The 26,482-nt window shown below is 41.7% G+C and overlaps 1 protein-coding gene across 1 annotated transcript in view; it reads left to right on the top strand.

Annotated features, from left to right (window-relative positions):
* The first annotated feature begins 10,703 nt into the window (after positions 1 to 10,703).
* Positions 10,704 to 26,482, top strand: part of LEMD3 (LEM domain containing 3) — a 50,575-nt gene continuing 34,796 nt past the window's right edge. Inside the window, exon 1 of the mRNA XM_014283997.3 lies at positions 10,704 to 12,331. Within this exon, the coding sequence (XP_014139472.2) occupies positions 10,783 to 12,331 (1,549 nt within the window). The 5' untranslated portion in view covers positions 10,704 to 10,782. The remainder of the gene's footprint in view (positions 12,332 to 26,482) is intronic.

Here is a 26,482-nt window from a genome sequence, read left to right on the forward strand (position 1 = left end):
GTATGCTAGGGCAGGTAAATCCAGTACAGAAACCCATAGAACGAGGAGATTCAGTGAAGGAAGTGATGGAGTATCTGGATTTTGTATGTATCCTCAGCAATCCATTCATTACGTAAGTTACAGCACTACAGTGTTACCAGATGTCAAAAGGAGAATAAATAATGTGAGATTATGAAAAGTTGAAAGTGGAACATGAATTCTGAGAGCAACAGATGGATAATGAGAGTGTTAAAACGTACGCATTATCTACAATGTGTATATAGAGACTTTTGCCTGACATGAGTTCTTCAGAAAATCCTAATGACAACTGCAGATAGATTTCAAAGGACCCAGACTTTCACAGTTAACAGAATGAATGAGGCAACTTGTACAGCCAACACAATGTCAATATGAATGATGTAAAATTATATGAAAAATGCTGAATTGTGCATAGTAAAATGTTTCCTAGGGGAAGCAGCAAGGAGTAATAGGTCCTAAGGCATGGTTTCAGTAAATGATAAATTAAATAGGAAATGCTCCAGTTAGTAAAAAAGCCATGGAAAGCATAGATATGTATATAAGAAAGCTAAACCCAAATTATAAGGCAGTGATATAAAATAAATGTCATAGCATCATGCAAAATATACGGAAGCAATTGAAGCAACTAATGTTTTCATGCAACAGTTCAGCTTTATACGTATATTTATATCCTTTCGATAATCAAATGGGCATGGAGTTGCTCTTGAGCTTAGGATAAAGGAGCATGGAAAACCTGCCTGGGTAAAAGCAAAACCAAAATTATGTTTAAGACCTATTGGATATTGGTTTTATTGAGATTGAACAATATTCTCAATGCCAGAGGGTTTAAAACAGTTTATAAATAAAATTGAAACATCATTTCTAAATTATGTACATTTAATTGCATATGTAAAATGTAGATTTAAGCATTAATTTGAAGGTACCATCTTGGTGGATATAAAATACAGCTGGCTGTTTGTAGGTTTTCATATGGTTATAACAAATAGCAGGTGTACACCAGGTTGCAAATGTGCATGTATGTTACTGAAAACTTTCATTCAATTAATTAATATAGGTCTTAGCTGGAAAAATTTTCCTCCTATATTTTTCTAGATGGTTTTCCAATTAATTTCATTTAGATTTTTGAAAGATTAGCATTTCTAAAAACTGGTCTTATATACATCTGAACTTGGGCACTTGGAAGATAAGGAATACATTATAAAAGGCTCATTTGAAAACTGGTTTGCCTGTCTTTCCCATTTTACTTCAGAAAGCTTGTAGTAGAGTTAATTCAGTTTCCCTGGGGACCAACCCACAAAGTAAAGCCTGTACTCCTTTTTGTCCTCTTATACTGCCTTACCTCAACTGCTATATGGTTTCTTTTTTCTGCTGTAAACAAAGTTGTTGACTTTAAAATTATAACCTTCCTTTTATGATCTAATGTGTTCTCATTAAGTTCTTCTACCTGTGCCTGTTTCAGCCCAGCTCTAAGAATCTGTGAATACATGCCCACCTTGTTTCTTCTTACATTATGGCAACTTTTTAAATTACTTAGTCACATACTCCTTTTTCCTCCATTTCTTTCTCTGCCTGACCAACTCTGCAACACAGATAATTTTCTTCTAGCACATCTTCTGTTTGTTTATAGCATATAATAGAAGTCATCTGGCATTTAATTCATTAACATGCTTTTGCTATATAATTTGCAGCTTTATTATCTCTAACCAAATACCATTCATAGCAACAAAGACATCATTCTGCAAAAAATCCAGCAAGAAGAGGACAAAGGATGGGCTGGGGAGAGCACTTGAATGGAATTCCTACTTTGCTCTTGTATAACATTTCCATCTTTATTCTTAAAGGACTTTTACAAAGATGAATCATTACTTCACTTTGCCTATGGAAGAAACTGAGTCACCTGAAGAGGAAGTGATTTGCCACATAGCAAGTCAGTGGCAGAGCCAAGAGCAAAGAACAAGGCTCTTCATTTCCTGCCTGATGCCCTCATTACATTAACTCGGTTTACAGCTCTGCCACAGGCTTTTTTATGACCTTAGGTGAGTCATTTGGGTCCTTTATTCTGCTAACAGTGAAGTGCACATTTAATTTAAGCTTTTTTTTAAGATCACAACTGGCTGAAAACCCTCCAGTAGTACATTGGCTATATACATGGACGGTTCATTCTTTCTCACAGGTTCTTAGCAGGGGAGAATTTTTTGTTCAGTAGCTGTTATATTCAGCAATATTTTATTTTTCCTGCTGTGTTTGTTTTTTCCCAGAAAGTTTTCACAGGGACCAATTTTAGCCAGGGGAAACCTGTGCCTGTAGATGTTGGCAAGCGGTGAGTTAGAGGAGCCTCTATTCTGTTGCTCAGGGGGTGCATTATCTGTGTGCTACAAGCCCCCAGTTCTTCAGCCATGCAAATGTTATTTTCCTTTTCCATTTGGCATCTGGAGCACAACTGACTGCACTCCAGATGAAGTCATGGTGCGGATGAGAGGAGAGTTTACTCCTCCACCTACTTCTCCCTACACAGTGTGGATGAATGAAAAATACCACCTTCTTTTCCCTGCCCCGCCTCATCCCATACGCACATAAAGCTCCTCCAAACACTCCCCTAGGATTCCTTATAAGAACACCTCTGTGCTGTCCTACAAAGCATCATGTGGTATGAAGCAGTCATTTCAGTATTTGGTGCTTATTTTGCTATTACTATTTTCTGTTGTTCCCTCTGCTTTCTTCTATTCCCTTTACCTTTCTTACTTCTTCTTGATACTCTTTCTCCTATTTCTACTCCTTGTTTCATTTTATGTGGTTTTTTTTTTCTTTTTATGCTTCTTTTCCACAAGAAAAGGGAGGTGTTCCACGCTAGACCACCTCATCACAGAGGTGTGGAGAGATGAGCTGGAGAGCTGGCAGAAAGCATTGCTCTTGTCTGGCTATGCAGGTAGAGAACTAGGGTTTTGCTGCTGTGAGGATTTCCCCGAACTGATATTGGAGCTGATCCAACAGTTTACAGTAAAAGGACTGCAGTTCCAATACAAGTTCAGCAAGGTGAAGGCCATCTTTTTTTAGGTCAGGTACAATAATGAAAAGTAGCTTGTCAGATGTGTCTCTGCTCTGAGAAATTAAGTAACACCTTTGGACAGGATGCTACATGATACAGCCCGGACTTGGAGGATCCAGCCTTCGTATGAAGTCTGACACAGAAGAGGAGAGGCAGACCTCTGGCCTGTAATGACCACACAGAGTAAAGAACAAAAGGCTTTGTAACTGAAGGGCATTATTGTGGGGCCAGGGCATCAGTTTCTTGGCATCCCTACCTCCATTCTCCAATCAAGATGCTCAGCAGTGCCGACAAAGTAGCCCAGCTCTGAAGAACACTTTGCTTACATTTGGGTCAACCTAAGAGTAGTAGTAGGGAGAGAATGTGTATTGGGGTTATAGCCACCTTTTCGTGAGCAGAAGGCAGTCACCTTACCTTTCAAAATGGTGAAATCTGGTCCTCTCTGCCATGCATTGCCCGTGTTCTCTGCCAAGTGACCAGGCATATTAAGTTCTTGAGTTCAGCATCTTTGAAGGATGAACGAGGCACGCTCTTGGGCTTGCTGCCATGTCATAAGGCACAGAGCAGAAGCTGAAGCAAGGGGGCAGAAGCCATTAGCAGCATAGTTTGAGGCCAGCTGAACAGTGGTGAAGGAAAATTTTCAATGCATCATTCTCACAGAGGGGAACTGAGTACAACGATGACATCTACGTGTGTTAGACAACAGGAGGGTGTGGTACATGCTAGAGACTCCTGTGATGTGTGACACACACTAGCTTTGGTTCAGATAGGACCAAGCTGCTTTTAGATGGAGATATGGAGAACTTACCTGTAGGCTAAAAACTGGTTATCGTTAACACTCCCTAAATGTACTTGATTTTTATCGGAGAAAACAAAGTTCTAGAAATGTGGCATGTACTTTGAGTAGGAAATGGCAGTCCTTAGGGCCAGTGGGACTTTGTTCCCATTGTCTGTGAGTAGTTCTTATGGAAGTTCCTTCCTCTGTGGGAGACATTTTCTACGTGAGTAGAGTTATTGACAGTGGAAATGACATGGCTTAAGGGAATCTTTTAAATATGCCAGGTCAACGCCACTGAGCACTAGCAACAAGAGGATTAATTCAATACTCAATAAGAATGTGAGAGCAGGACAGACTGCTTGTGGCAGTCTGTGCTGCTGAGATCTACAAGTGCTTTCCGTAGGAACACGGGATTCTCTAGGGGCTGCTGGCTTCCTGCTTATGTATCTTGCCTGCAGTTCAGGTGGGAGGTAATGGAGGCAAGTGCATATTCAAGAGATAGGAATATCTTCTCTTGTGTTTGCACAGTGCCAGGTACACGAGAGTGATGAAAACTGGTCAGATCTCCAAGTACTAAACAAGTGTAGATAGTAATACCAGTAATTGTTTGGAACACACCAAATTTAGTGCTTTGCAGCATCCTGATGACATGGACAGAAAGCAGAATGGTGGCCCTATTCTGAATATCTTTGATTTGATTATTTTTGTCTATTGTATGTATTTATACTCCGCTTATTCATTGAATAAACTGAAATTAGAGCTTTGTGGTACAAGAAATTAATTACACAATTATCCTTATATGAAAATATAAAATGCAAACTTCATTTTTACTGTTCCATGAATGATGTCTCTTGTTTTAAACATTAGATGAATGAAATAAACGTAAGTTTTAAAGACAGTAGCCTTGGATCAAAGTCAAGGATTTAATTGTCAACAGTGAGCTCTTTGTGGCTTTGTCTACACTGCTGTTCACATTGCCACAAAACACTATCAAGGTCCCAAGCCAGAGTGCCATGCCTACACCCATATTACAGGCTGGTTAGGAATTCACAAAAAAATCTCATCAGGTGAAGTCAACATGTCTGTATCCTGCATAGTGCTCATTATTTTCTTAAGTAAGAAAGGTACAGGAATGTAGGAAATTGGGCACCTCCAGGTTTTCAAGGTGCTGTTGATTTCAGGCAGGATCCCTTCCCAGTATTCTCCTGTGTTAAGGATGCACCTTGAGATTTTATCATTCCTTAGACCTTGAAAATACTTGCAAGGTCTACCTAATAATAGGAAAGTAGATGCTCAAAAGCCAGAATAGTGTATTGCCATGACTTTTGGCCACAACTGTGCTGATAGGGCTTTATATATATGTAGAAGTACATCTGCCAATTCCAGGTAGCAAATGTGTGTTTTACTTAGCCAGTTCCTGCTTAAGAGTAGTCAACCAATATGAAAAATACTCTGCCTGACTACCAAGCTCAGCTTCCCTTTTTCCTTTTCAAATTTGAACAAAAACCTCTGGATGTAATCTACCACAATGCTCTAGAGAATTAATTACACAACAGATTTGTCACCCACTTAACTGTCTATTACAGCATGCAGTCTTCTAGCAGCAATTGCTCTGAGACATAAGATAATGGGGCACGGTTTTAGAGACCAACAGCTGAGTGACATTTTGATACTGTGCTACTTATAAGGCTTATCCATTCTCTCTGAACAACTTCAGGATGGGCCTCTCAACCATTCATCTGCATTCATGATTTCATACATCTGCCTCTATGTAACCAGAATGTTTCTGATTAGCTTCCCAAAAACAAGAGGCTGGAATGTAAAACTGACTACCGTGATAAACATCAGCTTTTAGTCACTATTATTTCCTTTGTTTTATTCCTAAAGACCTTGTCTCTACTGATGGGTTTTTTCCTGTTAGCTTTTTTTTTCCTTGTTGTTTCTTTGTTACATTTTGTCATGAAATCTCTTGTCTTCCAATAGCTGGCATTCTTCTTTAAACTCAGTTCCTGGGGAGTTGGACAGCTCCAGTTCAGGTTTTAAAACAAATATACCTAGCCATTCTGGCTCCTGAGAAAAGAACCGAACACTTAAAGCAAATTTTAGTGAAAGGTTTATACATAAATAAGCTGTTCTTTTTAAATAAATACAATTTTTTTAAGCCACTCTTAAGGATTTGGAGTTCTACCTTGTGGATTTTTTTTTCACCATACAGAGTCAGCAGTAATGCCTCCAACAGTCCCATGAAAATGGCCAGAGCCCAGAAACAAAGGCATAATGAAGTGAGACAGGAATTACATGACCAGATCAGAGATGAACACCCAGCTGAGAACACACTATTCCATGGATCAGTACAGGTTATATAAAAGTGTTACCTGCAGGAGAGGATTCCGTTGCCTTACGAAGTCTCAGACTAATAAACTAAGATGGTTCGCTTTTAGCGACAAGAACTGCACAGTCACAGCAGGTCATCACATACTTTGTGAGAGTGGAACTACTGTGGGACACTCAGGCAAGAATTGTAATCTGGAAACACATGGCCTCTTTGTGAGATGTAGGGTACTAGCACACTGTGCTCATGCTGTTGCAATATGCAAGCAGTCCAGGATCACATGGGAAGTGCAAGCACTAGATACCTTGCAGGTACCCACATTGTAGCCACAAATAAGCAGCAATGCAAAGGCAAGAGACAGCATAAGCCTTTAGAATATTAATAGGATGCCTTCAGGAAAGAAAAGCATATTCAGCAAAAGATGTATCAACAAAAGACACAGGCTCACATGCAAAATGGCATGGTCGATACATAAACAAATGGTACATATTAGTACCATTATACTGCTGTTAAGTTTAAAAAAGATGGATTCATTCTCATCACACAAACCCACATGGAAGTTGTAAGGAGAAGAAAAAAGAAAAGAGGGATGTGCAAGTGAGTCTGTTCACACAGAACTAGCATGGTGGCAGCAACTGTAATATTTAAAAATAAGTTTTCTTAGTAAAAAGCCTGTTAAGTTTTATAAGAAAAAAGTATTTCATGTTCATCACGTAGTATTTGAAACAACTGGATAAACCAGAGTAAATATTTTTAAAATAGACTAATACAGGGTTTTTTCATAGTGAAAAGGGATTTCTTCCTATGCATACTGTCATAAGAGTAAACTGTACTAGTTCCTGGAGTTCTGTGATTGTGTGACAATCTCCACTTTCTTTTAAAAAAGAGGAAAAGCACATTCCTACTCTTCACTAACATTCACATTCATTAACGTCACATTCTCAAGACAATGTGAATATGATTTCAACATACCCTAAAGAGCAAAAATCAGAAGGTAAATAGAAAGACACCAGCATTTACAAATTTGTGAGTTTTACAAGAGGGTCATATTTCTTTTAGATGTGACTCATGATTTCTAAATGTTTCAGGTATGCAACAGTGAGTTGTATAGAAACTGGACAGCATTCGTTGCTAGAGGAAGTTGCAGTAAGAGAAGTGCTAATCCTAGAAAGGCAATTGTCATCCACAGATTCTAAGAACTTACAAAAATGCATGAACATTATGACGTGCGGAATTAGACTCTATAACTCGAAAGTTGTAAAGTAGGTATGTTTATTGCGCGCAGATGCACGGGGGATCGCTCCTCCACAAGCGTGCATGTCCGAAGTGATGAACCATCTCACATTTATACAATAAAACAAATGAATATTCAATTAACGCCTATACATATTCGTTACCTAAACCCGCTTACTCTCGCTTCGTATGTTAATTAGCTTATCAGTCTGTTGCCTGGAATGTGGTGGTCTTGCAGGTTTGTAGGTGATTCATGTTCTTGTGACCATCCGATCTTCTTCAGCAAGGAGACTTAGCACTCCCTCCCTCTAGATAGCATTGGAATATCTCTCATCCTTTTCTCATTCTTTTTTAAAATAGCCCCTTTTGTTAGAGGAAGAAGGGCAGGCGTCTCCCCGTCTCCCCTTTGTTAGAGGAAGAGGGGCAGGCTTCTCCTCAAAACTGTAGGCGTCTCCTCAAGGCTGTGTGCCTATGTGACCAGACACCGCACCCATGACTAGTCACCATACCCACATTCCTTGAGCAGACACATACAATCACAATCGATGTCCATTGTCCCCATTTCACACTATTTCTCCATATCAATTACACAAACTTGTAATCAGGAAAAAAAGGTAAAAGAGGTATTAAGATACAACTTCAAATCCAAGTCCAATGAATTTGACAGATGTATGGCTGCTAACCTCCAGAAGAGCACCTTTTCACCCGATGGAAGAGCTGGCAGTTTCCTGAGAACACCAGCCCTTTAAGGATGAGAGGGAAAAGATAAAACAAAATATTTGATTCAGAAAACAGCTACGATTTTTTTCCTGATGAAAAACAGTCTCCACACTCCTTGCAGTCAACATTTAACTTTAAAAAAGTATCTACTTTCAGTATCTACTTCAAACTTGCTATGTGAGCTATTGATACTAATGAGGCATTGATATTATTGATACTAATGTATATTATTAAAGAAATGTGGAGACTTTGGGTTGATAGCAGAAGTGTCCTTACTGCAGTATCAACCAGAAGACATGTTTTTTAAACATTTCAAAATATTTTGGCACACAGATTTTAAAGCATAAAATGGAATATGCAGACTTTTCAGTCAGCTGTTCTGTATGTCTACATACTATAGTTTTGCAGGAGGTGATTCAATTGTTAACAATCTATAGTATTTACTGCCCTCCTGCTGCTAAGTAAACAGTTTTATAGACTAACTCATGCCCTTGCTGTAATAAACAGACAGAACATATGGACTGCATTGGTAAGCTGACAGGATCTTCAGCTCTCTCAGGACACATTTTTCTAATAGAAGGAAGGTGTCTGAAGTAGGTACTAGCCAGAAGTGCGCTTGTCAGGGTGGTGGCTGCTCTGGGACTGCCTGCTGTTGGTTTGGCCAGTGTCACAGGCAGTTGGAGGTAAGCACTGAGTCGGGGGGCATATTCAGACACATATCCCAAATAGCTGGTGGGAGATGTGGGTTGCTTCTCACTGAGGAGGAGGAATGGAATGTCAGAAGCATTTCTCATGGCATTTGTCATATCAATTAGCTACCACGGGATGGGAGATAGGACAGAGCAGGTACATTTACATTAGCGATTTCATGTGCAACGGACTTCATGTTGAGTGTAATCTTCCTTACAGCTGGAGTTCTGTGCTTTGCTCCCATGCACAATACTGCCGTATATGAAACGGCTGCTATGTCAGGGAAACAAGGAGAAGGAAGGCTGTGCACAGTGGTACCATGTGGAGCACACCAGTAACACAGAGCCCTGCCTAGTGCTTCTCAGCCTCAGAAGAGTTGTGTTAAAGGAGGCTTAGATGAACAATAGGACAGGTTCTGCACTCCCAGGTGTGGTAGGTCATAAGTGGAGGGTGGGGTATAGGAGTTAATCGTCATCATTCATCATCATCGTCATGAAAGATGGCTTCAAGCCACTCTTGTAGCTCTGTAGACTTGGCTTGCTCTTCAGCGCATAGCTGCCTCACAGCTATCTTAACTCCTGCTCTGCAAGTGTTCCTCAATAACAAGATCAGCAACTTCAGTTTTGACATTAGCAGGGCACATCCACAACATCCCCACTGCAGCAGACTGTGAGGGGGAACATGCAACTGTTCCTGCAGCTGGATCTTGTTTCTGGACCACTTCTGTGCATGGTGGCGTAAGGCGAGTCAGTTAGGTCAAAATGGAAACCCAGCCTCCTGCATTTATGACGTGATAAGCAGTAGGTAAGCCCAGGGTTTTGTCATTCAGGGTGGACAGATAAGAGCCATGCTGGTCAGAAGATTCTGAAGCCTCCACATGAGGTTCTGTGGCCAAAGGGCCAATCCAGAAGGGCCAGCGCACACCTCACACTCTGAGAGATGCCAGTGTGACACCTTTTTACGTTAGCACAATCATTCTGACAAGTGCGTATTTGTGTATATAGTCAGATGGGCAGATTCAACCGCAATGTATCTGAAAGACTGTATTTGTGCAAAAAAAAAAAAAAAAAATTGCGCAGAGTTAAGTCCCGGCAATTGCAAACTTAAGGAGGGTGGTGCTCAGCCGCTGACAGTGGGGATGCAGCTTCCCACTGCCTGCACGCCGGCACACCTCGTGTCTCCTCACAGCTGTGATGTCCTGGTGCCTGACTCGCCCAGCGCAGCCGCCCGCCACCTCGGGGAAGGGCCCAAGGAGGGTGCGCACGCGGGCTGTTCAGGGCAGATCTGTAACCCGGGCACGGAGTGACGGGGAGGTGCCCGATGGGCCTGGCATCGCGCACCGCAGCGTGTCCCGACAGCCGGGACGCAGCCGGCAGTCCCGCTCTAACGTCTGGCCAGAGGCGTGCACAAACCCGCGCCTTTCCGACCAGACCTGCCCCTCCAGCTCCGCCGACACCCCCCGCCGCCGCCGCCTCCCGCACCTCCCACCCGGCCGCCCCCAGGCCCGCCGGGGCTACGTATGTCGCGACTCCCCGACCCCCAGCGGCACGCCTCCCGCCGGCCGGGCGCGCGGCTGCGGGGTGCCGCCCGCTGGGGGGGTGCCTGCGCGCCTCGGGCCGCCGCCTCACCGCCCCCCGCCGCAAATCCGGCGGCCGAGGGGGACGCGCCGGGCCGGGCCGCCGCCGCGCGAGGCCCCGCCATCCTCCCCGCGGCGGCGGCCTGAGGTCTCCCGCACGCGCCGCCGCCGGCGCCCCCCGCGCGCCAGCCGTTACGGGCGGCGGGGTGGGGGAGGGGCCGCCGGCGCCGCGCGGCCCCGCCCCCCCTTCCCCCGTCTGGCCCCGGCGGGCGGCGCCCGCGGGGTGACAGGCAGGTCTAGGCCACAGCCGAGTGCGCACGCGTCAGTTCCGGCGGGGAGCGCGGCGCGGCGCGTGGGTAGGAAACGCCGCGGCGGCGGGGGAGCGGAAAATGGCGGCGGCCGCGCAGCTCACGGATGAGGAGCTTTTCTCGGAGCTGAGGCGCTTCGGCTTCTCGCCGGGGCCGGTCACCGAGAGCACCCGGCCCGTCTACCTGAAGAAGCTGAAGAAGCTGCGCGAGGACGAGCGGGCCGGGGCCCGCGGCGGCGCCAACAAGACCCGGAACAGCAACAACAATAACACGGGGGCCGGAGCGGCGCCGGGCGGAGGCAGCGGCGGCGGCGGCGGCTCCGGGCGGGCGGCCCCGGGCGTGGTCGCGCGGCTGGCCGGCGCCGAGCACCCCTACCTCCCCGGGGCTGCCGCCGGGAGCGGCCGGAGCCGCGCAGCACCCCCTGCCGGGGGCGGCAAAGTGCTGCTGGGCTTCAGCTCGGACGAGTCGGATGTGGAAGCCAGTCCCCGGAGCCAGGCCGGCGCCGGCGGCGGCAGGAGGGAGCGGGCTTCACCCCTCTTCCGCGGCCTGAGGCCCGCCGCCCCCCCCGGCGCCTGCGGCGTGAGTAACAGCTCCCCCCCGGAGGAGGCGGCCCGGCGGAAGCCCAACGCCTGGTGGGGGGCGGCGGCCAGGAGACCGGCGGCGGCTCAGGGTGCGAGGGAGCCCGGGGACGGCGGCGAGGAAGGAGGGGAGGAGGACGAGGAGGAGGAGGACGAGGAGAAGGAGAGCGAGCAGCTGCGGTGGAAAAACCGGACCGTGAACGGTAACCGGCTCCTCTCCTACGGCGGCAGCAGGGACAAGTACTCCGACTCGGAGGAGGAGGAGCAGGCGGAGGCGGCGGGGGCGAGGGCCAAGCAGCAGGTACCGAAGGAGGAGCCTGCAGTTCGCCGGCCCAGACGGAGCCTCGGCAAGTCTCCTGCTCCATTCATAACAAGCAAATGCGCTGCAGCCGGCGCTGGCGTGATGGAGACGGGCCAAGAAAGGGCTGGCGGAGGCTGTGGTGCTGGTGTAGTCGTAACGAATGACAGGGCGGCGGAGGCGGCTGCTGCCGGGAGTCTAGACAGGGGCAGAAATCAGGAGGAGGCGGCGGCGGGGGGAGGAGGAGGATGTGAAAATCTGGACTCTAATCCTCCCAGCCCCAGATACCGCATTGGCCTATCTAAGAAATCCCCTGCAGTATTGTTGCTGCCACCGCCGCTCACGGACGTGGACAGCAGTAAAATCACTGACCCTCCAGGCACCATTAGGAAAGCGACCAATAATCATGTTCTCAGCGGTGCTGCTGGTAGCTGTAGCGTGGAAACCAGGATCTATTCAGCTACTAATAGCCTTCCCTCGGGTGGAACCACCTCCTCTCTTAGACTCAACCACTCCAATCATACGGGTTCAAATCATACCTACCTGAAAAACACCTACAAGAAGAATCTCTCAGAGCCCGAGGAGGAGCTTCTCCAGCAGTTCAAAAGAGAGGAGGTATCCACCACTGGAGGCTTCAGTGCACATTACCTGTCCATGTTCCTCTTAACTGCTGCATGCTTGTTCTTTCTGATACTGGGATTCACATACCTGAGAATGAGAGGTTCTGGAGTAGCTGAGGATGTGGGAGCCAACAGTAAGTATTAGGTGAAGGGTAAGAGCAGTTGCTTTCTGCAACTGGGTATACAACTGTTAATTCACCGTTGTGTTCCCAGACATCCCTGACTGGAACAGTTCTGGGTTCCACATTGGTATAATCTTTCTATATAGGATGGAGCACAGAGATACTGCCTTTCCTTAAATACATACCTTTCAAGCTGTTATAATAAGCTTGCAAGACATGTGAGGATAAACTCAAATCCGGGCATTCCCTGCTGTAATCTGTTGATACCTTGTTTTCTACACAAAGCAATTTTGTGTTTTGTTCAATAAAGCAGATCTACGGTTAGTAGAGAATTGATAACATAAGGCTTCATGCTAATCTCACAGAAGTAATTGTGCACACTTAGATACCTGGGGTTCCTGCAGGGCTGAGATTTGACTGTAGTTGTTTGGTAATAAAACAGGTTGTTTTCATTTATGTGCACTGAGGCTTGAAAAAGATGCTAGGTTGAGATGATGTTACACACTACAACAAACTGCAGTGAATGCTGGACCTATTGTGTATTGTTTTCTAATAAGTACTTTTCTCTAAATTTAGTTGATAGTATGTGTGAAATACTGTTGTGCTTTTTAGTTTGAATTTCAGAGCATTCTTTTTTTAATCAATTACTTGGGAGCTTCTTTAATATGTGAAAGTAACTTCTTGGAATGAATTTAGAAACTACCATTTTCTTTTCACAAAGCATACAAAAATGGAAACGTACCACCTAAGGGTGGTGATTCATGCTAATTCAATTCTTGGCTGCTTTGAAATGGACAGTGGAGATTGTAACACCAGAAAGAAAAATCATGCCGTTGCTGTCTTAATTTCCCATCAGGAGCAATGAAAAATTATGCAAAAACCTGGTTTGGGGATGTGAGAGCATTAGAAGGTTCCTGGGGACTTGCATTTTTCTTGAAATAATTGAGGAAGGTGTGTGGGGTGTATGCATGTGTATATATTTCTTTGTATAGATGGTAGAGGATTTATATACTCATGTGTGGACACGTCTACAGTGCCTTGTAAGGAGTGATCCCACTGTTAGATTGGGTTCTGCTACATGTTACAGGGCAGAAATAGCAGTGTGGGATGGGTTTTTTTCTTTTCAGTTTCAAATGTTACTCATTACATCGTGGTAACAGAATAGTTCTTAATTCTGTTTTGTGCTCCTTGGTGGGAGGGGGTAAAGGATTCAGTGTTTAGGAAGGACAGTAGCAGCAAGGACTTAAGCATTTGCACTGGTTTCATTGCTGTCCACGTGGCTCTTAATACCGTTCAGTCTTGGTTTTTGGGAAGGTTGTGAACATAGGCGGCGGGTGAGCTAAAATTAGATAGTGTAGTGTGACTGTTGGAACTACTCATATTCTGTGGTTAACTTCTGGCCATAACTTCTAGAGACATACATAAATTTTCTTACGTACTGATAAGCTGTGTAATTCTACTAACATGCATTAGACTTTTTTTCTGGTCTTGAAATGTGATGATTTTAATAGGGGAGAAGGTCTGTCAGCCTGCTGGGTTAAACTTTTTGACTGTCAGATTCAGTAGTTGAGTTAAAACTTGCCTGCCATGCTGATTGATAAAGATGGATGTCTTAGCTATGCAGATAGCAATAATACTGTGAAGAGAAATCCACTCTGAACTTTTTGTCTTGGAAGAAAACTTGGTTTTGAATGTGTGAACTTTCCTATAGAGCATGTGGGATCACTGTGTTGTGTATATTGCTCTTAAGAAGTTAACTCAACTAGAACTGATATACAGGGAAAACTGTTCTCTTCTGCCCTTTTGCTTAGGTTTGGCTGCCCAGCCAATGATCTGGTAGCCCAGGGTTGCTTGGTAGTTCAATTGAGCCAGTTCTGGGCCTGTTCCTATTTGTTCGCTTTTCAGGGGAGCACCTGAAGAACTGTTCTGGCACTGGCACTCACATTTCATCTGTCCTCCTTCCTTGCAGCCCCAGGCTTTGCAACATTGACAAATGTGAACAGAGGGAATAGGGACTGTTGGAAGAAGCAAACAGCAGGTTTTGTGGCTTGCTCTTTTGATAGGAAGAGGAGCAGGCTGCTGCTTTTAAGTAGTATGGGAATGAATGGAGTTTCCCTGCCCACATGCTCAGCACATGCTCGCTAAATTCTTACTTCTCAAAGGGGCATATGCATCAAAAATATGGTAGGCCCGTAGAACAGGCAAGAACAGACAAGACAGGCCAATAAAGACTGATTGCTACTGGGAAAGGAAAGAGCACTGTTTTCTGTTAGATGGTCCTCAAGTTTAAACATCATCAGAGTCCTTTAGTTCTTATGCTTGTGTGGGTGTATTGTCTGTTTTCTTTATAGAGGTAGAACTGATAGGCTATAATTTTTTGATAAAAATGTGTGAATCTCGAGAAATAGCCTTTCAGTTAAGTGATTGGTTACTGAGTTTTTTCTGTCTTTTAGATGGGTGTAGCTAAGATTCTCTTGGCCGAGAGTGATTCGATTGTGAAAAACTCAGTTATTTTCAACTTCAAACTGTATCATAAACTGTTTTAGCACTTACTGGACTCTGCCCATCTCCATAATTATAGTTACTGTGAGGAAAGAAAACAAGCAGTTATTGTGTATTTGGATGGCTTGTTATCCTGACTTTGCAGGGAGTGATGCACAATGAGCATAATGTTGGTTGTCTTAATTTTTCATTACCTAAAATGAAATTCAATCAAAATAAAGTGGTATTATGTGACATGGAAAAGATTTATCACAAAGTGCATCCAGTATCAGCACTTGTAGTATTTGTCAGGCTGTAATCTGAGAACAGAGGAGATACGTGTAATGGGGGAGGCTTAAAACTAGGTGTTGAGGTTGAATTTAGGCCAGGTAAAATAATACAGATGAGAAGTGGTAAGCAGAAAACTTCAGAAGAGGTTTATATCATGCATACTGTTCAAATGATTTCTTATTCAGAGCTTTGAAACAGCTATGAAGTGCTTTAGTTTTTCCACACATGTGGTATTAAATGTTCAAAGACAAATCGGAATAAGGCTAATTCTTCTGTGTCTTGCCTGCATATGGTCACTTGAGGTAAGGTTTTTAGGCATTTAGCGGACTAAAATGCAAATAGTATCTATGGGGCTTTTCCTAAAGCATCTTAAACTGTTGAAATTAAACTACTCTGTATAAGCTTATATAAAAGACCAACTAGTGGATAAGTGTATATTGTGCTCACTAGCTCTGTCAGTGTTGTATGTGAAAAGAAAAACAAGTTTGGGCTTCATGCTGGTAACTTTGTTGATTTGGCCCTTGCTTAAAGCATGTTCGACTTGCACCTGCCTTCAGAATACCATGAAATTGTATCAACTTCTTGCAAAGCCAGCATAGTATTTTGTTAGGAAAATGGTAGATTTTACTTTTGTCTACTTCCTAGGGCTCTTCAAACCCTGAAGAGTTGTGTGTATCTTGCAACTAATTTGGGTTTATTTTGTGATATTACTCTGAGCAGCTCAAGTGGTGGCTCATGGGATTTAGTTCTAAAGTTATTTTTCATGGAAAGCTGGTAACAATATCAGATCAGTAGATGTTGCTTTCAGGTCTGGTTTGCTTTCTGAAAGATGAGGGCATTAGTACAGGTGCTGTTTAAGGTTGTAATCTGAAATAGTTTGCATGTAAGTTACTCTCACTGTTTCTGCTACAGTATTTTGCCTGAGGAGTAGTTGATGTGGCAAACCCCGCCCCCCCCCCCCCCCCCCCCCCTCAAGAAAACCCAACAAAAAAGTAATCTTGAAACTTTCAGGTAGGTCTTGTTTCAAAAGCCTCTCCTAAGAAGAATTTAAAGTGACATGTATTGGTAATTTTGGTCTTGTTACAAAACAACTGTTGGGAGGATAATCCTTACTTTATTTGCTACAACTTGTGTTCGAGTAGGGAGACTTAGCAGTTGCTTACATTGCAAGTGGAAGCTTATGTAAATAACAATTCTAAGTTTAATTCTATTCCATTGATTTTGCTTTGTTCTCAACTTCTAAATCCCTTGGTTGTTAAAACTTCTATAGGATTTTATGCAGGAAATTTCATTGTTAAGAAGTTAAACTTGTATAAAAGACAAAAAGATGAATGTTTAACAGTAATTTCCAGGCCTGTGATTTAAGTGCTGTGGTATTTCATAGATAACTTACAAATCTACTTGCCTTCTAAGGTCACCTTCTCAGAAGAGTCTGTTATCTTGACAGTGTTGGCTTCAATGGAAGAAAATAAATTTGGGCTAAGAAATATTTATAGAAGAGAAGATAGTAAAGGGAAAAAGCAAACCAAAAATATTTTGAGAAATCCCGTGTTGCCTGGCTATTAATGTTGCTTGAACTTTGCAAGTGATACTCTGACTTGTATTTAAAGATGTAACAACTTCTTCGACATAGTAGCATGTAGCTATTTGCTTTCTGTGTATTGCTTTAAACTCTAGTTAGCAAGTTTTTCCCTTCTAGTTGATACAAAAGAAAATCCTGATGTGTATTTTAAAGACTTAATTTCTCTTGTAGCTGATGTCACTTCTGTGGTTTTGAGTTTTGGATCAAGGTCAGTACATCTGAAGAACCTTAGGCTGCCTTTATAAGGTAAAGCCAGGCACAATATTTACAATTTCCTTAGGATTCTTGATGCTTTTAAACTCTAGACTTCCTTATGGTATATGAGAAATATATTCTTGAAATACATTTCTGATACTTATATTTCATTCTTGAAAATGAGTATCAAATTTGGCTGTGATTTGTACCCATGAAATTCCAAATAATTGTTACATAGTGCAAAATAATTCATCTTAACTGTCAACTTCAGATACTTCCTAAAGGATAATAAACTGTTTACCTTTGCAGCAGTTCTGTTAGTATAAGGTATAAATATGAAAATTGCTCATCAGTATTTGAAACAAAATGACGCAACTTCAGAATTACTGTTTTTAAGTAGATGGTGGTGTTTGATACTTCAAAATATTTAGAACTAATTTACTTGGCATTCATACTTTAAATGTGCTGCTCTTTGCAGACATGCACAAAACTTGCCTTATGCCGTGACTTTATATGTTCTTACAATTGTTTTTCAACATTACTCTTGTAGGCCATGCATTTTTGTGAAGTCATGGGAAATCAGAACTAAAATTACTTGCATGGGGAACAGGGTTGCAGAAGAGCTGTAGCAGGATCTGTTTTCACTAGGTATCAAAAACTAATAGAAAGTTTGCATTCCATTCCATAGCGCATGGTATTTTTCTCAAAAGAAAATTTGGTTACTAATGTGAATAAAATAAAGGGTGATCTAGGGGATCTGAAAGCAGATCAGTTTGCAATGTCATGTTTATAAAGCAGTGCAGACTAGAGAAGAGTGGGAAAGCACTTATGTTCTTATGTTAAGAACCCCTGCCAACTCTAATAGTGTGCAAGTGCAATACAAATGTCTTTCTGATTAGGACAGATACATACAGCAATAATGGATAGAGTGGCAATGTTTTAAGGAAGAGCCCACAATACCCAAGGATTTAAATTTAGCATTGTAGGAGCTCCACTTTGCCATTGTTTCATAATCCTCAAGTATCTCAGCACAAGAGGAGAATCAGGCCTGCAGTCTTTCCTGGGGACTAATTGTGCTTCTAAAAAACCATGTACATTTAACTCCTGTTGACATCTCTGTTTCATCTGGGAGCAGTAGGTTACAAAACTTTGGCATGATTGCTTACCCAGCTAAGCTGGCGGGAGTGCTAGAGTCATACTGAACTGATCCCTGTCATGCTTCTAGGCTTGTGCCTCAGAAATAGTATGAATACGTGAACAGGTCAGAGTGCTCTGTTTGAGGAAGTTTAGTCACTTAATAGAAAAATGTAGGCAAGTAAATTAAGCAAGTACAACAGTTTTTGTTGATAAAAGTGCTGTTCCAAAGCTGTGGAGAAGCACAGAGTCTGTTGTAATCATGAGGCATTTATTTCTTAAACCTTTAAAGTTCTTGTGAGTGTTTGTATTCTGTGGTAGAATTAATTGTCTGTTGTGATCTCTGGTAGGTTGAGGGGAGTAAGTTGACTGGTTAAAGGATTGTGAAATCTAGATATGTAAGAAGAAAAAGTGATTTTTGAGGGGATTTGCGTGTTTGCTAAGGACTTCAGTAGTGGTATCTTTGGCCTTACTTTTCCTTTCTTGGCTTTTACAGTTTCTGCTGGTAGGTCTAGAGCTGTGGGAGAGTTGCTGTGATTATAATAAATGAGGACATGATGTAACTCTGCCACTGATCAAAGTAACCTTGATGGCTTCTGTCCACTGAGGAATTCTGATTTAGAAAAACTTGGAAAAGCAGGAGTGTTACTGATGGAAAGATGCATACTGATGGATACAAGGCTAGATCAAAGAATCACTGCACAACTTTAATCTCATATAGGTTCCTTCTGTGTGGAAGGTTTGCTCCAGTTTGTAATGTCTGATATTGACTCCTACTGTACTGTACACAATGCTTTTTAGTGCTGTTTCGCTGTTACTGTGGAGGGCGAGAGGGTAAGGGGCAAGTGAGTGTGGAGGCATGCAAACTGTGAAACAGGCAAACATGAAGTGCCTGGTGGGCCTAGTTTGTTGGGGGAGATGTGCTGTTATGTTTGGTGTTTTGCAAAGATGAGTTGTCTTTTTGCAGAGGAAAGGATCAAATTTTCTGCTTACTGAGGGTCATATTGTAACACGGGTATCTTGAATAAAGCTGCCTTTTTAGAATCTTAAATTCCTTTAGCTGCTTTAAATGAACTCTGAGTGAGACTGAATTGATATAGAATGCTGTTTAAGCCCCTACCTCTTCTCCCCCCATGAGAGAGAGAGGTCTGACACTGAATGAAGTGGCATTAAAACTTAGTAAGTAGTCTAGAAGATCCATTGCATTCTAGTGATGCTGTGCTAGGTAAGTGAGAAAAAGGTCTGTTCATGAATAAAAGGATTGTAGACCAGTTCCTAGGCCAGTTTTTCTCTGTCTTAGAGAAGGCCATTTACTTAATTAAAAATTGGAAGATGGCTTGTTAGAAAATTTTATATACCTGCTAAGTCTTCCTTCATATTGTTTTTATTCAGTTGCCTTCATATAGGGTTTATATACAGGTCACATCCCCTTAACCTTTTCATCATTTTAAAATACAAGAAACTTCTATACTTGGACTCAGTGGTGTCTTGGATAAATGCAGCATCAACCTGTCCTTGCTAGGCAGTGGACTGAATAAAACGTTATCATGGGAGGACTGCTGGGACAAGTTGGATAAATGTAGTATTATTCCAGACTAGATTTTAAGGTCACATCTATCTAGATCTTAATTTTCCTTTTCTCCACAGAAAAGCGTTTCTTTAAAGGTCAGTTAAATCTCTGAATTCCGTATTGGAGAAGCCTCAGACTGTCCATTGACTTCAGAACTGCTTATGCTAGCTTTTGGATATTTTCAATAGGCCACGTATCAAGCCACTCACCTTAACTGTCTGTCTCCTCAATACTTATCATTTCACTATGTAGTTACACAATAAAACATTCCACAGCACACACACTCGGTAATACTTCTTATCCCAGTGTCTGTTCGGTATCATCAAGCACAACATGAGCCCCTCATCTTGAGTATTTCCATGTCTCACAGCAGAACTTCATCAAACAAATTTTTATCTGAATATGTAGGTACTGTTGGTCATAGAGAACAGAAGTCTAGCTAGAATGAATCTGAAACCTGTCAATAGATATTGAGCAATGGAGCATTTACTGTGAATGAGAGGTTTCAAATATCAGAAGGCAGATGTGTGATTTTTTGTTTTGGGGATTTTTTTTTTGTTTTGCTTTGTTAGTGTTGCCTGAAACAGCTCTTGGTTGTGGCGTGTGGTGGTTTTTGTTGGTTTTTTGTTTGTTTGTTATTTTTTTTTCTTAGAATACTTTCTGGGAAATGGTAAAACATTCATCATGAAATTTTCTGTTAATCTCTGGCATTTGACCTATAACTAAAAGTTTAGTGGACTGTTTGTTCTTTTTCAGGTGTCATGCTTCAGATGACCAAAGAGAGTATCTGTTAATTTTGTTGAGCAGCAGACTGGGTGGTGCATGTGTGACAAATCCTTGAGAGGCCTCTTTCAGGCTGTGGTAATCCACAGTCAAACCGAATTATTGGGAAGGGCTAGTCTGGCGATCTTGCCTGTGCTGTTTCTCATTCCTGCAGATTCCTTGGAAATAGTTTACCATTACTTTGTAGGTAAAGAGAAAATGATTTATAAAAGTTCTTGGTGCTATCTTGAAAGGAAGAGGAGAATATAATGTCACATTCATCCTAGTCTGTTTCTGTATTGGTTTGCACCTGATGTGTAGCCCAAAGAAGCTTCTGGATGTGAAAGACATAGTGTATTTCAAAGAAGAAGCTGACAAGGTGCTCTTTTTGTCAGAGGAACTTTATGCTGTCCTAGGGAGACTTTGCCTAGCTGAGAAAATGCAGATTTGCTTCTGGAGAAGGGACAAGTCTCACTGCTTATTTTTCAGTTTTGTTTCTCTTGTCTATGAGGGTGTGAGGTACTGCTTATGCAAAAGCAGCTTTGGGTAAAGGTGTTCCTAAATCACTGTGGGAGATGGGGAGTCTGAGTTGTATCTAAAGAATACATCCATATTTGGCTACTTCATATTTTGTATATAATATCAAACACATACTTTGGTACAAACTCAGAAAAAAATAAAATGGAGCGAGTTGTACTGTCTGTACAGTGTCCTTTGAGCTAGTAGTTTTTGATTTCTCATTGAAAACCAGAAATACCAGCCTTTTAAGAAGTACTGCTGAGAGCTCATATATTCAGAATGGGCAGGTGTGTACGCAGTCTGACTTGGTAATCCTAGGTGTATTATGACCGGTGTCTGTTAAGTTTGACTTCCATCAAAGGTGGTATTCCCTGAAGAAATGCTGTAGATTATTTTTTTTCTTTTAGCTTGTTTACATTGAGCTGTACTGTGTTAGTGTACTGTGGAAATGGACAATGCAGTGGCTAATGCGTTTTTTGATTTGTAACTTTTTTCTCTTGACGTTCAGCTAAAGGTGCTGCTTATGAACTGGCAATAAAAATGTGCAGATTGAGTACAAGTACACATGAACTAAGGGGAAAACCCCCTACAATGGGATGTTAAATCCAGACTTGGTCTGCTGTATGGGATGCATGGTACTAAAGTCATTCCTTTGGAGGGAGAGCAAATGTAAAAGGAAAATGCAGGAAAGTAGCAGCCCTGATAAGGAGCTGCCCTGGTGATTTGAAGACCGAGAGCCAAACAGGATCTGCCTGTCCCTTCTGTAAGGCAGTAACTGAGCATGGGATACTCTTTGCTGTTCAGGAGTTGGGAATGTACTGAGCTTCTTAAACTTTGGCGTAGCCAGCTATGCTTCCTTAAGTATGAGCTAAATGGATTGAGGACAGAGAGTTACCTTGTTTTGTAAACTTTGTTTTATAAAGTACCTAGCTTTTGTACTACTATGTAGTGACTTATGTACTACAGAGTTCTTATGTATCTAAATAGCCAGTGGTGTGGTAAGGTTTAATTGTCCCCAGTTTTTGAGATCTCAGTAAGAGTCACTGGTTCTTCCTTTCCATCCTTCCCCCCCCCGCCCCCCGTTTCTGTGTGGCCAAGATAGGTTCTTTCTCCTCTGTAGATCCACCTAGTTAAGGGAAAGTGCACACAGTACTTCTAGAAGATTCATCAGCTTAATCTATAAGATGATGATGTAATCCTTTAACTAATAAGCATAACCTGTTTAATTAATGAACAATTATAACATTGGAAGTCTTAGTTCAAGCAGACTTTTCAGCTGAGTATAGGAGCCAATGGCAAGGCATATATCTCAGGATAATGGTGATGTATGGCTGTGTGGTAGTCCAGTTGTTCCCATCAGATAATTTTTATTTGAACCAGCCAGTTTATGCAATCAGACAAATGCAGCTGGTAAGGTAGACAGCCAGGAAGGTTAGTCAGCTCTCTAAAGTCTTAGTCCAGCTGAGTAAAAATGGAAGTCACTGAATAATGCCTACTTTTATTAATTTCCAGTAGTGGTGTTCATGTCTTGAATTACAGATGAGTTTATCCTAGTTTTGAGCTCTGCAAACTTCTGCTATTGTGTGGTAGGCAGTTTTCCTTCTTCTGTTTAGCTAATATGGATACTTCTGGTAAGCTAGCTGCTGCCTTCTCTGTGAAAGTTCATCTTTCTCATGATGAGAAAGACCTGCTAGCAGGTACCTCTCTCTGTCCTGCATAGGGTAAGCTCTTTTTTCTCCCCCGGATATGCTAGGGCACCTATTGGCAGAGTTTTACTGCCATGTTCAGGCTTTGTATAGATGATTGTTCAGCAGTTCTGCTGCTCTTAGTGCAGCAAGCAGTGATATACCAACGTATGCTGAGTGGTCAAAAGGACAGAGGCACAGCATAATTCTAGTTTTAAGTATGAAAAATCCCTATGTGATCATTATCTTGACTTTGTTAATGTCTTTGCTCTCATGATTGAGGGTCTCTTAAGAGTTACCCTATCAGTGCCCTCCCTTTAGATGCTGTAAACTGTTCATATTGTAATAGTATATTACTGATACTTTGTAGCTGAAGTCTGTCTGGACGAAGAGGTTATAACTGCATATTTTTACACTGGAAGCTCTTCAAGACAGGAATCCTTTCTGGTTGTACAAGATCACAGGAGTGTTTCTATCCAGACTGGGTCCCCTGGCAGAGTGACGGTAGATCTAATATTTAATTGCAGATTCCCAATGACTCTTAAACCATCAGTGTTTTAATAACATTTGCTTTGCAAGTTTGTACTCCATCTTGAACTTTGGACCTTGAGGAAAGCAGACCACTTCCTAATTTAACATTGAGCTTCCTGTGCTGTCATGTTTTCAAGGTGGTTTCCCCTGCTGCTGAATATCTTTGTGGGTTTTTTTATTTGTGTTAGTTTATTGAAGTTGTAGGTGGTTTTTGACCTTACAGAGTATAAGGAGATAAAATATTTGGGAGGGAACACAGAAGAAGGGAGAACTGTTACAAAAGCCTATTTTGATTCTCTTGCAAACAAAGTTATTCTCTACCTGCTGTAAAGTGCTGGTAGGTGTCTGAAGTCTAACTATCTCCTGGTAATGTTTTGCAACTGCTGATAAAAGCAGTCTTAGTGTGGGGTTTCTTTCTTTTTTTCCTACGTATAAACACTAACCTACAATGGAGTCTGTGTGTATGTGGGTGCAAGGAATGCAGTATTACCTAAGTTTTAAAATGCATGGCAAATACACTTTTCCTGAGCTATTTTTCCTAATAGAATACAGACAGCTGTTTATTCATTGAAATGTAGTATGTTTTGTAATGCAATGTGAAAGAGTGTGTGTGCAAATTCTGTTGCTGTAAAACATTTCCTTTCAGTGGTAGAAATAAAACTGGAGGGTACTTCATTGTAAGAATTGTTTTATCTTTCCAGAAACACAGATCGTGAAAAATGATTTTGTAAATAATGTAGCACCTTAATGTGCTCTTGCTTAAGTCTGCCCTTGTAATAAGTATGCTTCATGGAGGTCAATGTAGGCATAGAGGAAGTACCATCTGGGGTGAAGACCAGTTCCTGGGTGGGTGTAGCAGCTGTAAGTATTGTCTGGAGTGTTTGGTGACTGGCACTTGCTACTTCTGATGGTGCCTCTCTGAGTTAGGGGTATGAAACACTGCCCAGATCTTTTCTGCTCAAATTTCCTATCTGTCTATGAAATTGAGGAATTAAAAGGCAGTATTTTCTTGTTGATAGTGGTGTTCTAAAGCTTGTTCTGTTTCTTGGTGTTGTTGCATTGGTTCTTGTTTGGGCTTCTTTACTTGTTCCTTCATCTGTTGCATAGTTATTTTCACAGGGTCTTCTAGCAGAAAAAATGAACTTCCATGCTTTTTTCATACACACAGGCAGGTTGCATAGTCTTCATTTTGAAACTACAGCAACATATGGTCACAAGGAGTTCCACAACTTAAATACGCATGTGTGAAAAGCCTGTTTCTCTGCTTACTCTGAACTTTTTAACTTGAAAAACTCTTCCTTATACTAGAGGAAACAGCGAATAATCACCCTGTTCACCTTCTCCATAATACTCATGCCTTTACTTCATTCCTGTGAAGTAAAGTGGTGTCTGTTACATAGCTCTGTAGGCCTTGTTTTTTTCCTTCCCAGAGTCTTGCTATGGTTGATGATTATATTTAGGAAATGGGAGACCAGAAAGAAAGGCAGTCTCTTTGTTAGTATTTGCAGGTGTGAATGTGAGGTATCAGCTCTGTTTGAAATGGGCACTTCAATACAGTAGATTCTAGCCAGCAGCAGTATTTATGGAGCAGTAATATAGTGAAAACTTCCTCTAAGGTCAGCTGTGATGTCTTGGCAACTGTTTCACTTCTGGGTTTATTTTATAAGGCTTTTTGCTTAAAAAAGGTGGTGTTCTGAAGCACTGACTTACAGCTAGCTATTCTGTTTCACTTTTGCAGTATTGGGAATCTCTACAGGCACTACAGATTAAAATATCTTTCTTTAAGCTTTTAAGCACAAAATTTATGATTTCTAGGTTTTCAGTCATTAATACAAGTACTAGAATGAAACTACTGTTTTATTTTTGTGAAACTGAATAATCTGATGAGCAGCTCTTCCAAAACACTAGTGTTTCCTCTTAAATATGGGCCAAATTGACATGACTCTCTTAAGAGCATCTTTCAACATTCAGATCTACTCTAACCAGTATTTAAATAGGCAGGAGTAGATTTAAGCATTCCTAGAAAGGGTGATACAGCTAAAATACAGAGAGGTTTCTTTTTTTTTAAGAAGCAGTGAAGAACTCCAAAGAGAAATTCTGGTATTTCCTACCCTTTTACCTAAAATAGTGAAGACTGCTATTTTCAGGGCTGATAGACATGTCAGTTCAGACACATTTTTCTGTCATAGATATGGTGGGTTTAATTATTTTAGAGGTGGGTTATGTAAAAAAAATAATTATGAAATAGTTTGGTTACAATATAAACCCTTATATCAGCTATTCATAAACAGAATTAATTCACGTTGGGGAAAAATTATCAATAAAAGCTCTCTAAACTGAGGCAGTTGAAGAACTGTTAAGGAAAGATTCAGCTGTTTTTAGAGGGTTTTTTTAGAATCTGTTAGTTAATGTTGAAAATACTTGGATTGTAAAATTATTGAGAACTTGTTTCCAAAGTCATGTATAAAAAGGCTGGGCTAAAGACCAATGTCAGGTAGCTGTGCTTCCAGTATTGTTGCTTCCTCTGATAACAATATATTATCCAGCTAATGTTATTTTTTTGATGAAGTAAGTTCTAATGGAAAGCATCGGGTTATTCCCTTACTGAACACTCCTTTACAGGACAAATGTGGGAAAAAATACTGTTTCTGTTTTGAGATTAGTCTGCTTTTGACGTGGTGGTTAGGGAGAAGGAAAGTACTTTTCTATTTGGAGGAACATACTTGCTTCTGCACAAGCTGCTGGTGTGTGCAAGCCTGTGTTGCAGTGCAGTTGCTGAATCCTCGTGTGGATGATATTTGGCACTTTTGGTATCATTGCACTGAGAAATAAAGTGCTTACTGGTTAATTGGGATCATTCTTGTTTCTGTAGCTGTGGCTTTACAGCTCCTTAAAATTGCATTGGAAAGTTGCTTTTTCATTTATAAAATCAAATTATCTCTATGTTCAGAAAGATTGTGGCATTACAATGATTCTGTTAAGTTAGCTTAATATTCGGTAGAGGTCAAAAAGGAATCAATGGCAGCTTTCTCTATTTTTTAGGAAGTGAATTGAGAACAAAGTATATTTGAGAGGGTATTTGAGAGTATCAGTGTGGCGCTAATAATCTGTGGTGCTCCGTCATTTCGAATGGTGTCCAACTCTGTTCTCCAACCTCAGAAAGGACATAACAGAGCTTCAAAAAGGTTCAGAAAGTAGTAATATGATCGAAAGCGTAGTACGGCTTTCATAGCAAGGAGCAATAGGACTCATGAGTGTGGAAGAGTGAGGACCAACGGAAAGACTGAGGAGTGAAGTAAAGGCATGAGTATTATGGAGAAGGTGAATAGAGTGATTATTTGCTGTTTCCTCTAGTATAAGGAAGAGTTTTTCAAGTTAAAAAGTTCAGAGTAAGCAGAGAAACAGGCTTTTCA

This window comes from Falco cherrug, chromosome 5, assembly GCF_023634085.1.
Source record: "Falco cherrug isolate bFalChe1 chromosome 5, bFalChe1.pri, whole genome shotgun sequence".
Taxonomy (NCBI): Eukaryota; Metazoa; Chordata; class Aves; order Falconiformes; family Falconidae; genus Falco; species Falco cherrug.